This window comes from Bombus pyrosoma, linkage group LG8 (assembly GCF_014825855.1).
Source record: "Bombus pyrosoma isolate SC7728 linkage group LG8, ASM1482585v1, whole genome shotgun sequence".
Taxonomy (NCBI): Eukaryota; Metazoa; Arthropoda; class Insecta; order Hymenoptera; family Apidae; genus Bombus; species Bombus pyrosoma.
Window position 1 is genome coordinate 5,511,062 of NC_057777.1, and position 15,900 is coordinate 5,526,961.

General features: G+C 38.7%; 1 protein-coding gene across 10 annotated transcripts in view; it reads left to right on the top strand.

Moving 5' to 3' along the window:
- LOC122570308 (venom dipeptidyl peptidase 4-like) overlaps nucleotides 1-15,900 on the top strand; it is a 296,735-nt gene that overhangs the window by 263,421 nt on the left and 17,414 nt on the right. For all 10 annotated transcript variants that reach the window (XR_006317782.1, XR_006317783.1, XR_006317781.1 and 7 more), the window contains 2 exons: nucleotides 8,691-8,878; nucleotides 11,486-11,680. Coding sequence is in view for 7 of the 10 variants with exons in the window: in XM_043732434.1 (XP_043588369.1) it covers nucleotides 8,691-8,878; nucleotides 11,486-11,680 (383 nt within the window). In the remaining 3 variants the exon portion in view is untranslated. The remainder of the gene's footprint in view (nucleotides 1-8,690; nucleotides 8,879-11,485; nucleotides 11,681-15,900) is intronic.

A 15,900-nucleotide genomic window follows, 5' to 3' on the forward strand; every position in this document is an offset into this window, starting at 1 on the left:
GCAGCGACTATAGAGTCGGCGTTAGAAATAAAAGGATTAAAAAGTTTCAAATCGAAATCCACGTTTGAAGGAGCGGAAAATTCTTCGGTATAACAATACGACAATAACTGAACGGAAGAATAATTTGTGTTCTTTCGAAATTTTGCTTGGTATCTCTTGCTTCACGCCTCGACAAAATTGGCAGACGTATTTCACCGGTGATATTCCATCTCTGAAACCCGAAAGGTCTCGAATCCATTTCGACTGCCGCGAAAATCTGTTTGCCATGGATTCGCCGAATTTTAATCCCACACATACGACATAATTTTCCCTAGCTACGTTTCCCTCTATAACTCACGCAAATGTATGTATTTCGTCGTTTCCCACTGGCAGCTCCCTTCGGCTGACTGAATAAACGAACTAGCTGACATGTTTCGCGTCGGTTCTTCGCTAAAAAAAACGCAGACCAGTCTGGTAGAACAACGATGACGCATTCCTTTCAAAATTAATCAATTGTTGTATACAAAATTTTCCAGCATTTCTAATAATTATTACGTCTGTACGGCATTCGTTCTTCCAACCCGTTAATTTCAAAGTAATTTGGGAAATCGTACCACACACGAACAAACAATAACAACAACGAATAATTAAAATCTTGCCAAGATGTTGATTATTAGCGAACATTGGATGTTAAGTCCATTGATATTTAGATCTTTAGAAACGCGCTTGCAAAGCAATTATGATTTTGTTTGATCTTAAATTTAGCTAAAGCGCAGCACAAATTGAAAGGGAGCCAATGATCAAAACCTGACCTAAATTCTGACGTTTGAGCAACAAGAGCGGCGAGGACGAAGAAATAAATGCGAAAGAATTGGAAGATTCGATTTCTAGGATCGTTCGGTGCATAAGCAACGGCCACCGATAAGTCGTCGATCCTCCATGGGCTAAATGATTTGTCAGTGTCCGGGAAACGGTGGCGCTCGGGCCACCTCGACGGTTCTCTATCTGTGTTTTGTGCTGGCGCTTATTGTCAAAGAGGCACCTCCTCGTGGCAAAGCGAGGCGAATAGACGCGACAGGTTTAAACGCGCGAGTAGATCCGGCGACCTGACTATCCGGTATCCTCGATAACCCGAATTTCCACCGCCGCCACTAAAACCTTCTTTACCTCTCAGCGCATCGTTCGCAGAATTTCAGCCTGGCGAGCTTTATTCAAACGATCTGTCTCGTCTCTAACCATACCGGCGCTACCATCGAATTTATTTGGAAATATTGAACTTATACGAAAATAAAATATTGAAAATCGGATTCTAAATCCTGGCGATTCCTTCCGATCTTATTCCTTAATACTTTTCCTGCCTCGAACTTTCTAGGATTTATTTCACTTTCCACGGATAATATCGTAAAAGAGATCGTAAACGTCTTTTAATGTTTTTGATTTACTACAATTCAGCGTAATTACGCAACTGAATGAAATAAATTCAAAGTCGTCCGTGAGTTTTGACAATTTTCTTTCCATCTTACGCTTCTTAATCATTTCCATGTAATTTTTATCCGTTGTTTTTCACTTCCGTCATTTGCTTCTTCTTTCTTTGGATAATATCGATAAAAGATCGTAAAAATGGTTAATTTCGATCAATGTTATTACGAATTTAATAGAATCAAGATTCCCGATGTTTCCTAGCGTTTCTCGATGGATCTTCGTTTCAACCATCTGTTTCCTTTCAACGAGTGGTATTCTACGATAGGAAGTTTGTAATTTTAATTGAATTTCGTAATTTCCATAACCCTGGCCAACGTGGCCGCTATCTTAGCCCCACGAGGGGCTTTTTCTCGGTCTTCGCCGCGAGTTTCATTTTCTCCGAGCATATTTAAAAGCGTGGAAAGTTTATTTGGAAATATTCAAACGAAAATTGAAGTTATCGCGGGCTGCAGTTTTGTTTCGTCCCTGGTACCGGCCTCTCATCCCTCTTCTCGTTCAACTCTCAACCGATCGAATTTTAATTTAATTTCTTAATCCTGCTCGTTTAAGCTCGCTTCACCACCGTCTTTTGCTCCGTCGCGAGCGAAGCGTTTTATTGCTCTCTCCTTCTTTTTCGCTCTGTTTCTTTTCACTTTCCCCTCCCTTCTGCCGGGGCTTCTGAAAATTTCTATGAAAGTATTAAAATTTAATTGTATACCTTTTAGCGAGAAATACGTAACAAAGAAGGGAACGACCGAGGAGGAAGGATGGCGGGGCTGTTATCCAATGAATTCTAAAATTATCGCTTTTAACCGTATCGCGAGCATCAGAGAGAATGAATAGAGTATTAAACAATCAGGTTATATGCTTTATAATCGTTTAACAAATCGCCAGCAACAACCTCTAACGGTTCGCTGCGAGGGAAATACGATACCGTTATCAGTTCGTCGAATTAAATAAATTTTCCCGCCGTTTAACAAACAGCAAACACGATCCGACTAGCTCAGCTATTTTGTTCCACCTCCGTGATCGCGCGTACACGAGTTTCGATGTCTGACAACGATTACGTGCATACGTAATAGCATCACTGCGTTATTCGAAATCGATACGCACTGCAATTTTTAGTCTCATACTTATTTACTTTGTAAAAATTTATTCCACGACTTTTCCTTTTTACAGGAATTTTCTTCGCTCTGCTTTTCGATCAGTGCTACTTCACTCGAAGAATAGGCTTTGAAATTGATCTTTGGATTATTTTGTAGAATTTGAGCGAAATTATCATTGGACGGTTTCTTTAACCCAAAATTCACGTTCGTTACACTTCACAGTCACGATCATGCGTAATTACTAGAACGCGGATTTTTATGCAGTTGTAGGAAATTTGAAAGTGGAAAATTACAAAGTATGGGACACGTATAGCATGGAGAATATATAAGATAAGGGAGGTATAGCGCTTGCTATAATACTTGATAGGTGAAAGAATTTTCTACCGAGGTTCTACCTTTTTAATTATATTCTGGAAAATATGAATTTGCATAAAAATCCGCGGTCTAGTAATAATTACTTTACCACAATATACGAACAATTTTATTTTTTTTTTTTAAGCAAATTCATTTACTACATAGCGGTAATAAAAGGATTTTTCATTCAGCTCTTCGCTCTGCCTCCACAGAATAAAATATTTCATTTCTAAAAACAATGATCTGACCAAGTGTACAGGCTGACGTTTTTCAACGTTGTAATTTGATAGTTTATGCTGTGTTTCATAAATATGAAAATTATAACGCGCTCTAAAATATCAAACAGATATGGCAGAATATGTGAAATTCAAACGAATTCGTAACTGATTCGATATAAAGAGAGAAAATTAATTTCTCCGCTTCGTTCGTGCTTTTTTTATTTTTTTATATCGTCGAAGCGTAAAGTTTCCTTTCGATAAGAGATGCGAGTATTTTATTACATTCCAAAATATCAAATAGGTACAAGTTCACAAGAATTACAGCTCGAGTTTCCTCTGACAACTACCATGGTATTCCAACGATGAAAGTTTCATCCGCGTAGAACTCGAAAACGTTTCCTCGCGCCTCGATTCCAACACTCGAACTCGCACGCTTCCAAAACACTTGCGTATCAACTTTCGATCCCCTGCCCCCCTGCCCCTCAACTTCTAATAGGTCAAACGGAAACTTTCAGTGCTTTCTCAAATTCCTTGCAGCCGTTGCAATTTCAATAAACAGTCTCGTTTCCCTTCTAAGTTTCGGCATTCGATTTGTCTTGCGCATCAAAGGTACAAGGGAAACCTGTAAAAATGCGGCAGACGTTTGTCAATTACCTTTAGCCACATCAAGGTGTTCGTCAATCGAAATGTGTTACTACGCCGCGGATATCTACGCAAACGAATATTTTCATAAGGATCATTAAGGAACTGAAACCTAAGCAGAAATCTGCTTTATCTACTAAATGTCACTGTTACTATTAAATACTCTGTTTTGGATATTCTGTATGTGTTCGTAAAAGTTGGTATCGAACTCAAAAAGTGCATAGTGCTGGCCAAAATCAGCAAGAAGGTCCTAGTAAAGGTGGGTCGAAAAACCATTAGTTTGCAAGTTACGAGATGCTTGGCGCATAAAATTTGTAATTTATAGCGTACAGCTTCGTTGAATGAGTTGACACAACGAATCGTAAACTTCTGCCAAGTAATAAAAGAGAACTGCCGGGCATCTTGCGACACGTGCGTGCATCTACGAGCAGACGCGTAGAAATGTGCGCCGAAACGAACGAGGAAGGTATCGAACAATACAGTGACAAAAATTTGTCGTAATTTCGAAATTAATGGTTTTCAGACCATTGCCTATTCAGATGTTTTTACTTGTTTTAACGAGTACGCTCCCGAAGCTTGGCACCAACCTTGAACATCCTGTGGGCGCACTCTGTGCATTCTTGCACCTTTAATTTAATAAAAAGAAATAAAATTCATGACCTATCTATCGCAAGACGCGTACACTACAGCGAATTATTAAGTTTCCTGCGTTCTCAAGCGTCTTTCTGCCGACGATCCTCGAAAAAATTTATGTATTATATAACACTTCGTTAATCGGCAGGTAAGTTACACGAAACCGATACGAACCAACAGTGTTTAATTTCATTATAATCCAAGAATTTCTTTCCCGCTCATTTTCACCTTCGCATTTCGTTGTAACCAGAAGATTCTGTTCATAGGAATCGCGGCGCAATCGTACGGAGCAAAATCGACGTGTAAAACATCGCACTTCGATCTTGCTCGACCGTACGCTTCTACATTTTATCGCTAAAGTGAAAAATATTAAATGAAGATATACAAAGTGGAGGATCGTAGACTTAAATGTACAGATCGTAGCATACACTTAAATGTACGGTTTTGCGTGAGTTTCTCACACTCGAAGCTAGAGTTCGTTCAAGCGGAGAAACGATGAGAGGCGTCTTCGCGAGAGAAGCATCGATTATCCTCGAGCTGGTAATTGGATTATCGCTCCTGGGTAGGTGTCGAGGGATGGCGTTTGTCTCGATTGACAAAAACGAGCATGGAAAAAGATGAGAAAAAGAGAAGAGGAGGAGGAGGAGGAAGAGGATTCGACTATTCGGCTTGTCGAGGCGGCACGATTACAGCCGATAATTGGCTTTCCTCGCGGACAAACGCTGTAGACTCTCGGAGAGACTAATTTCCTTTTCCTCGAAGGAGAACCCAGCCGGCGGAAAGTGTTCTTTCTGTTCTTGCCGTCCATTGGCGAACAATCATGGCGGACAAGGGAGGAAATACTTTGCTCGGTGACGTTGGATCGACAGGGATTCCACGAGCAGGCGCGATAAGTAGCTGATAAGAATGAAATTTTTGACGGTGCTAGAGACCCGATAACGCGAACCGTGGTTTTTATGATACGCTAAACGATCGTGCGACTAAATCTAATGGTGGAAATTTAATGGCGTGAGAACGCTTCGTCGCTTATCAGAGCTCGATGATGAATAACTGAATATTTTTCGTTCTGAGTTATCATATTTTGGAGAGTCGCGAAAAGTGATTAGTCTAATGCTATTCTGCTTTCGAATGATTTATGGCGTGGGTACTTATGTCGGACCCGCGTGTGTGATCAGCGAAAATCGCGCTCTTGTTCGAAGCTTATCTTTCCAGTAATAAATGATTTAATTTCACGGTAAGCAATGTCTAATTAGATGTGGAGGAAATAGAGAGGAACGGTTGAAAGTCAAGATAAATGGCCGCGCGGAGAGCGAAATTTACAGAAAGAGAAAGTGAGTGGTAGAAAAGATATATAGACTGCAGGGATGTGTGAAGAAAACACAGGAAAGGAGTGGACACTAGTGGAAATAAATTGAAGTCGATTGACTGATTTATTAGATTTGTAGAAACTTGAGTTTTAGGGCCATCGATCTTTCATCATCTCGACTGTTTAATTAAGTACTCGGAATGGTAATTTATATTTAGCAATCTTATTCTATTTATCTTGGTGGTCCTTTGTAGCCACTCGTAGAGTTATTTTTCAATTAATAAAAAGTTTCTTATATTCGATGGAAACGTGCCAGTAATTATTCCTTTCGATTTTATGCGAAAGATCTTTCCAGATTTTAAAGTATCGAAAGTCTTTGTGTTTGTTAAAACGAGAACAATACTGAAACATGAAAATCGAAGAGCTGCATAAAGGCGAGGAATTAAACATGAGCAATTCAAATTTTAAAAATTACAATTTCTTACGTCCAAAGACGTCGAACAAGTGTGAAAGCAACGAAACAGACGAAAATCGTGATCTGCTGTGTCGAATTTATCCCGCGATGTCCCATCGGCATTCGAATATCAAAGACAAGAAAATGAGAGTGATTCTATCAACTAATACACCAAGGTGTTGGTCTGCTCGGGCGATTTATAAATTTTGAATCAATCGCGTGGAAACTCTGGAGAAGCGGCTCGGTAAGTCTATGAGCCGACTGGAAGATTAAACGAGCAGAATAATACATTAAATTCGGCGATGGTTCTCGCCTGACGTAAGGCGTATGTACGTGCTCGACGTTGATGCATGATGGCTTAAAAGTTGGGTCATCTGTTCATAAGATCGCAGGGCAAAGCCTTCGATTTTAAGTCGCCGCGATAAGGGTTGAACTTTGTTTTTCGCAGGAAATTTGTCTTCCATCCTTTTAACATGATATTTCTTCATTTGGAGGAAATATATAAAACGTGCAGATAATATTCGTTATAGTAATACGTGGAATAATTCTCTATCCTAAATTTCATTTTTCTAATTATCTTAATAAAAATATGGATTCGCATAAACATCCGCAATTTATATATCATATGAAAGGAGCACGGAAAAAATGGAGAGTGTCAAGTTTCAGCATTTTTCAAAAAACCAAGATATATTTTTCAACATACGTGTAATATCCCTCATAAATATTATATCAAAATAGAACGTGTTATTCTTCGTTCGATCCTACGTAATTTTCAGCTGTTTCTTGCGATTTTGCGCAAAAGGTACGTCATAGGTACACCTCAATTTCTAGTAAAATCACCGTAAAATTTAGAAAATTCGTACGACATAGCCAGCGATAAAAAAAAGACACTCGCGAGAGCGTACGATCAAACGTTAGGTTGAAAATTTTTTAAAACTGACATTGCTCGTTGTTCCCGTGCGACTTTATATCCCAAATTGAAATTGATTTGCCTCTTATTACGTTTTAATTTTATAATGAGATTCTTGTTAAAAGGAAATCCAATTGACAGATTAATCTACAAAGTGTAGCCTCGTATCGTTAAATCTCGAAAATTCACAGAACGTGAACGTACGAAACCACGAATAAGAGATAACGTAAACTCTGCTGCTGTTTAGTATTCTTTCTTCTATTTCCACTGTCTCGCGAGATATATGTTCCTCGTTGAAATAATTCCTCGAGGGTTCGTAAAACGAAGAAGAGAAGGCTTAAAGAGAGAAAATTGGTGAAGCTGGCGGTGGAAAGCTAGTGGACTAACTACTTAGTAGATTCTATCAAGGACAGTAGATGGTAAATCGAAGCAGTATGTGTGTGTAAGAATCGACGGGTAGGCGAAAAGTTCAGGGAATAGGAATCGCCGTGGAAAATCCTCTGGCGGCAGAAGGTGGCGCCGTGTAGTAAAATAAGGGTAAATTAAGGGTCCAAGTTGGAAGAGGTCCTTTGAGAGGATGGCGAGACGCCTTTCGGTATCGATTGAAACTTAGACGCCACTGTTTTTCTACCAACCGTTCCAACCCACTATTTGGATAAATATTGAACGACCGTGAACCGAGAATCTTCGATAGCTTCTAATACATAGAGCACTGAGCAAAAATCTTGGGCCATCTACCAAATGGTAATACTTTACCTTTAGAGACGAGTAAAAAAATAAAAGGAAAGCGAGGAGACAGAAAAATGCTCGAAACGAAAAATATTATTTGGCTAAAGATAATTATCACGTTTCGGTAGCAACGATTCTTATGCAAATTCCTTTGAATAATTTTTTGCCAGAGATTTCTCTGTTACAATTTTACTATTCACTTTCTTCTCTTAACATGGTTCCAATGAGTCCATGCGTATTTTATAATTAGAATGACACTCTATTGAAATATTACCGTAAGAATTTATGTATTCGTGATATCAAGAAAAATGATTACAAGCAAGATTTTTAGTTTCTTTGGTATTTGAACGTATTCGCAAAGAATATCCAGGATACATCCTTGATACACGTTTTGCTGACAAAGATCTTAGAACGAAATAACGAAATAATCCTAAGAAAATTGCATATTGTCCTCGCCTACGGAAAGGGAGGATCAACAAGATATTAATATAATATTAAATCTACTTTGTACGCTAGTGCTTCGTAGTTTGCTCGCGTCCTCCTCTTAATAAGCGTAATAAACTCTAAACATACATTTTCATCTGTACCATTTCTCATGTATATCAGAATTGCTCAGCTTTAAACATGTATTTAAATTCAATTAATGTAAAATTTAATATCAAAGTAACGAGTGATACCATTTGTGGTATTTCAAACATAACGGATGTATATGTAGTGATAACAAAATTCTATGAAATACGGTAAACGTAATTAAGAAAAATGTAAAACTATGTAAAATATTACTTATAACACTAATGTAATAAAAATGAAATTTAATTCGACTTGGAAAATTGACTTTCTCTACTTTATCTCTATGGGGACGATGTTTGTCACATTTCTATGCAATTCGCTTTTTCAGGATTCTTCGAAGTTGCTGGCATGGGAGGAGAACGAGGCGGTTTCCGAGATTATCGCGGAGAAATCGCAACCGGTGGTGCGCCGTTACAAGGTGCCGGTTCCCGGAGGATTTGAGGCCCGTGTCAGACTACTGATTCCACCAAATGCTGATTTGTCGGGCGCCACCAAATATCCCATGCTGATTTTCGTGTGAGTAATCTCATTCCTGCACACGGATAGACGGACACAGGGTAACCGTTCGTAAGACTAAAACCACGAATAACATCAAGGAGTCCTGGAGGAAGGTAGTTAAGAAGTTATTATTTGAGTCAAGCTACAAAAGGTTAAGAAAATATTACGACGCTTTTAGCACTTTTGGTACTTTCTAGCGGTCGAAATAAATGGAAATTGGTTTGTGTTTAATTTAGAGACGCTCGCCATAGGAGACTCCTGCGTCCATATCGTCTATGTTGTGTAAAAGATTTTAAAATTTCATTAATACTGTAACGAGATACAACTGTTATAATTATATTGGTTACATTTAAAAACAATCTGAAAATGTATATATTAGAAGCTACAAGGTATTTATTGCAAACGCACATATTCAATAAAAAATCTATATACGAAGAGAATAGACGTTTTAAATATATAACAGGTGTTAAATTAATAATAATAATGGGTAATTAACTTTGGCGATCTCTACGAAATGTATACTTGCGTTAAATGTCTTGTAATTTCTACGAATACCCTTAGGTTGGTTTCAAACTTTACCAATATAATCCTGATAGTCGAGTCTCATAATAGTGTTAATGAAATTTCTAAACGTTTCGTATAACACGCACAATATATTCATAACAGTGTCTGCAAGTATTGGAATTTCATTATTCTATGGAAAGTTCGTAATTGAATATTAAGATGTTAAAGCTCGAGTGACTGAAATAACCCTTCCTTATTATATATCTCTCTTCCCTTTCGTTCTTCTTTCTATTTTTTTTTTCTGTGTAAAAATAGAGAAAACGTTTAAAATCGAGCTTGATTTCCCTGGATGTTCCGTTCGCGCAGTTGTCCCTTTTTTTCCGCGTATGCAAATGCTGGAGGCCGCCATGAATACGCTTTAATGTCTTCGAAGCGGATCGGAATTATTCGTGCCGAATGGAGAAAAAGAAAGAAACGCGCGCGGAAAATACTCGGGTGGCGCGTTGGCCGCGTCACTAGCAGCGTGTCATTTATCAAAAATTTTTTGCCGCCATCTGCCCTATCAGTAGGTGTCGCGAAACGTTCGGGAATATCGTCGTGAAATTCATTCGACTCCGTGTAAACGCGCCTTCTGAATTTTGATGAATCCGCTCTGGGATTTAATTAGCGAGTCGAATATGAAAATCGAGGTCTCGCGTGAAACCGCCGCGTATTCTTTCCGTGCGTCCCACTGATGAGTCGCATAAATCGATTAAACGAACCTTGTTCCCCTCGATTTTTCTTTGCTTCATAATTACGAGACGAACAAAAGCACGCAATAATATCTTTGCCGTTAAGAAACGGAAAATGCACAAAAAGTAGACGTAAAATTTCGATATCTATAAATATTCAAAGATACGATATCCGTTGCGATATAATTTTTATTTCGAGTTATATTAATCGGGAGAGAATGGCAGGGTTAAAACCGATATTTTTCTTGGTCGAACGTTTGCCGAGATATACGAGAGAAACGACGAAAAGAAAGAAAGAAAAACGAATAAAGTTACGATGAATTGTTGGACAGGTTAATTGATAAATTTGATCGAGGCCGAACTCGGCCAGACGTTAATTCGAGTTTCGAAAATTGGATTGTACGACGAAACTCGTTGCAAACGAATTAGACTGTGTATAAATAGAAACGCACGACTCGATTGAATGATTGAATTAAAGTGAATAATTGAATTAGGTTTTCTTCGTCTATTCGGCTGAAATTGTTTGATAATTGTCTGATATTCGTGTGTGCGTGCTACTATTGAAAATAGAAAATTTACAGTCTCCAGCACCCAAACGACGTAAATTCGATTATCCAACTCTGATTAAATTAAAGATAAAAAGGGAAAGGGCAAAAGCGAAACTACATAATTTCATTCGATCGTATTTTGACAAATATTATCCGCGCGATGTTATACGCTCGTAAATTCAATCAAAAGATCAAATGAAATTTATTGGAGATACCGAACCTCATTACATCGATACATTATATTATAGCAATTCATAATGGCGTTACACGATGTGACAATTTATTCATTTCTTATAAATACCACAGTATATCATTTAATTATCAATTAGTTAAATTGTTGATGCATATAATTTATATTTCTCATACTACTACTTCAGAATCTTTTCCATATTAATGGCAATATTATCTCTTCGATAATGTTTCGGTCTGATCAAAATTGCGTTATACTACTTCCTATAAGCTTTCTCCATGAATAAAACGTCATTAGCTTCGATACTATTTAACCTACATTTACATAACGTGTTCTACGTTACAACTTTTTACAAATTTCCTCGAAAGTTACAAATATTTTTATTATTTTTTAAAACGAATAAACTTCGCGAAGCAAACTCATCAGTTCACTAATATTATCAGCTGTTGAATCATCGTGCAAGGAGATCCTGTATAAAGAAAACACGAAACACGATAATGTGTATTGCAATTATCGTCGATTGTTCTACCAATTCTGAAACAAACTATAGACCTCAGCCTGATCTAATCCAATCTCTTCGCAATGCTATAACCCCAGGAGCAATAATCATCCACCGGAGTATTTGAATTTATCAGGAATTTTCTTACGACAGATACGGAGGTCCAGATTCGTATCAAGTCACGGAGAAGTTCAATGTCGATTGGGGCACGTACCTTGTAACGAACAAGAGTATCATCTATGCAACGATCGACGGCCGTGGTTCCGGTCTAATGGACAACGGCATGCTGTTCGCTGGATATCGAAACTTGGGAACCGTCGAGATCGCTGATCAAATCAACGTAACCAGGTGAGCACTGTCTAGATTCCTTCCATAAAAGAAGAATCCTGGTTACTTTGCATGCTACCTGCCGTCTGATACGGTCGAGTCTATTTCGTTCTTTCGTAAGGCATCTCAAGTGCTGATAGAATTGTAATTTCAACTCGAGGGCCGAACCTAATTCGAGCCGAACAGGAAGTTTATATATATATATATATAATAACGCGATTGTAATTCTGTCCTAACGAGGGTATTCTAAATCGATTTACTATAAATTCGTCGTCTCTGTATCTAAGAAGAATGTTTATTAAAAGTTTAGTAAAAGTTACGAAGAACCAAGGCTATTCGCGAAACACGGGAGACTTTTTTACTCTGGTCATGGTTGCTCGTGATCGGTTTTAGGCACCGTGTATATAAAGGGCTGGGATTAATCGGGTTGGCCGTTAGAAAAACCGTGTTTGCATCTTAAACAGGATAGTGCTTTAAATTTTAAATATGCCTGGTGTAATTTGCTTTTTTCATCAGGGAATATTGGCGGTGTCAGTGATTCGTGGTGGATGTGATGGTGAAAAATGTAAATGGATTTTAATGTCGTAGTTTCATCGTGTGCCGTTCGCAGCGGCTTTGATCGCGACGCCCCTAATTTCGTTGTTCTACGATCCATTCCCTGTCACGCTCGCACCCTCGCATTTTCTCTATTTACATGTAAAATGTCCCCGGGTGCAATTTATCGAGTACCGCTTCCGGTCGCTTTAAATGCAAAAAGACGCACTGCCCTTGTTATTCTATGCATTTTTAATGCTCGTACGTCAACAAAAGGGAGGCCGATTTATATTTGTGCGGGCTGGTTGGTTTTTTATGATTTCGAACGACTCTGCGAACCGATATTGCGGCCGACATCGAGATAAGTCAATTTATGACGTGCCCCCCCACCTGTCTCTGGCTCGTTTTCTTTTTTCCTTTCACTTTTCTCTCTCTGTCGATCGGTTGATTTATTCGATTGATAGAATGCGAATTTAACAGGTGCTGTACAAATTTAACGCCGCTTTATCAAACCAGCCAAACGCTACGCGAACGTTACACCGCAGTCAGCTCTGTAAATCGAAATCCTGGAAAGTATCGTCGGCGACGCAGCGTGAATTATCCTATTAAAAAAATTATCCAAGTTGCTCTACTTTTTGACATTCTAAAGGGCCAGGTTTTTGAAAATGGGTTGAAAGAGAAATTTGTTAGTTGCCATTTTCACCATTTTTGCCATTTCATGTAAATTGTGCAAGGTTGTGTCAAATTCTTGGTCTAATTAATAAATAAATGTATTTCGTAGGAGACGGAAATTAAGCGATAAGTTAATATAATCAAAAAGATGAAACTTAGGTAGAAAATTGCTCTACCTGTTAAATATTGTGCGTTGTTATATATTTCATATATTTTTGCACGTTACGTGCATTTTTAGTATTTTTATATCTCTGAAGTTCTTCTAAATTCATAAATATCCGTAACCTAGTAATCTTTTAGAAATAAATAAAGCGAAAACGAGTGGAAAATCCGTTATATTATCCTCGGCTAGTATAAAATGAATATTTATCGTAAATCCATTATCTGAGTCTCCTGTTATTTCATTGAATTTCCTATAAATACGCAACGACTCGCAGTTTCAAGATAACCATCATAAATAAGCTAGAAGTTCTATTTGCACAGTACTGTATATTTATCTCCAAAGTTCTTCAAACTCGAAATTCAGAATGAATTAATTTCGAGTCGAACTGTACCAACACTGGTCGCTCGAAACTACAATAAAAACGAGCGAGATGGACAAAATTACACGTGAATTCGTGGGACAGTGATCGCCAGCCAACAGAGAGGGTTAGAATGGGGCGAAAAAGTTGCCAAGCATCGTCGCGGCGCGGAACTGAAACCGCGACGCGTGCAAAATTAACGACGCAGAAACGACAGCCTCGTTTTTCGTCTCGTCCCCGTTCCCCACATTCTCCAACCTCGAAATTCAAATACTCCTATTTTTCGTTTGCGCCGCGCAACACATCCACGAGCTGCTGGCTACCATAGAACGAAGAAACGCGAAAAAGACGCGATTTTTCGAACAGCGCGAACAACAGAGTAAATGGTTGTGGGTTTCTTAGAATTCCCAGTGCAGCTAGCTAGCGAATCTAATTATAGGGGAACCGTTCCGTCGTCGTGCCAGACGCTGACTTATCGCCAGCCGACGCGGTAATCCGCTAATCCACCTAACAAACTAGCGCCACGACGAAACCTTACTACTCCAACGAATTCGAGTCGCCGCGATGAGTCTCCTTTCTTTCGTGATCAATTTGGAATTAGTTTGGCACAGTTTGTGGGTCTGTGGATTGTTGCTGGAATGAAAATTTATATTTCATTGTGAATATTTATGGAAAAGTAGTTAATTAATACTGAATTAACTAAAGTGACTAATTTATAATTTTCAGTCCTTATCTATAATACTAGAGTCTTTTATTTCTGGACATCGCTTTCATTTCAACCAAGAAGAAACCTTGTACGATTGGAACGAGAATTCAACGATTCTCGTGTTTACCTCACACTTGAGAAATTTTCTCCGATGGAAACTGTCGCAAGAAACGCGACAGACTTGAAGAGATTGCCTAAACTTCGAAGAATACATCTTTCAACAGCCAGCCAATGTTCTCTTCTCCCTGATATCGCCAAAATGAAATCATGTACCCTAAACGATCTTCGTTTTCTCGATCCCATTAATCACCAAATGTATACCCCCAAAGGAGCTCCCTCTAAAATTCGAGCAGAAGAAAACAAGAAATCGATCAGGGGTAGTAAAATCGATAGAAGCGACAGTTTATCGGTCAGTTGCACGAGGAGGCGCGCTTATCTTCCGGCAGTTATTGATTCCGGTTCGGTTATCTTGAGGGAGGATCGCCGTCGAAACGGCGGACGGATGCACGCGGAGAACCGTGAGGTATATTTCGTGGGATGGTATTCAGCGTTCTATGGTCGAGCAGCGCTTCTGTTGGCCAACTTAGAAGCTGGTATCCACGTTGCAATGTTTTGCTGGCGCGTCGCAGCGCGTTCAGCCAGTAAAAAGCGAGTCGTGAAATTGGAAGTCAGCCAAGCGATTGCGGAATCGGCTAGCTCTCTTTAACCTTTGGCCTATTGCACGGGGTGTTGTCGAGCCTGCGTCCCTGTCACCATCCTCCAACCCTCTTTATTTCATTCTTTGCCCCTCTCGTTCCTCGATTCTTCCTTCTTTCGCGCCTAATTTTTTACCCCCCTTTCTTTTTGTCCTTGTTTTTTACCCTTTTTATTTTCTTTCATTTTTCACTCGTTATTTTCTATTCACCTTGCTCACTGTCTTTTTTTTCCAAGCATAACTCCACACCCACATCGTTCACTTTTTTATCGACGTTTCTCATCCCCAGTGTCGCCCCTCTTTCAGTTTTGCTTCTTCCCTCCCTTTTTCTTTTTTCTTCTCTTTTTTCTTTCCTACTCCTTCGGCCGATTTGCGATCCCTATCAATCTCTCTCTGTCTGTCGTTTGTTCTAGCGATGGGAATGACATTCTCGCGATGAATTCCGACAGGAAATGGTTGATAGAATCGATAAATAAAAGAGCTTCTCCTTCGGAGGGGTTATCTTCGATGAGACGAGAAAGTAGGGAGATTTGTTGTTACTTGATGGCGGATATTTATGGGGATTCGTATTTTTAGAGGCATTATTTATATAATGGAACGTTGATAGAGAATTGTTTAACATATTCAGTACTAAATCAGGTGTTATAGCGTGAAAAGGGATAATTGATTAAGGCACTTACATAGGTTGAAAATTGACTAGTTTAGAAAATTCGAAAAGCTCTAATTTCGTAGAATTTATCGTGCGAAAAAGAAGAGCACTGGATTGGCTTTGAGAGTCGTAGCTTGGTTCAGTTGCTGAAACACCGTGTATATTCCAGAATATATTCTAGATTATTATCAACGTAGCAGCAAAAGTCTAATACAAAGATCACCAATACTTGTATACGTACAACCAATTTCAAATTTTCTTTTCACTACCGTAATATTTTTATCGACGAAACAAATCTCTGCTTGAAAATTCTAATTTTGTCTTCGTGAAAATAGGAATTTGCATAAATATCTCTACTCTGATTATTACATTTTCTATAGAATATCAAATATTTCTCTGGCTACGTCTCCTGTTTTCATTATATTTTATTTCATGTATATATGTATACTCTATTCACGACAAAAT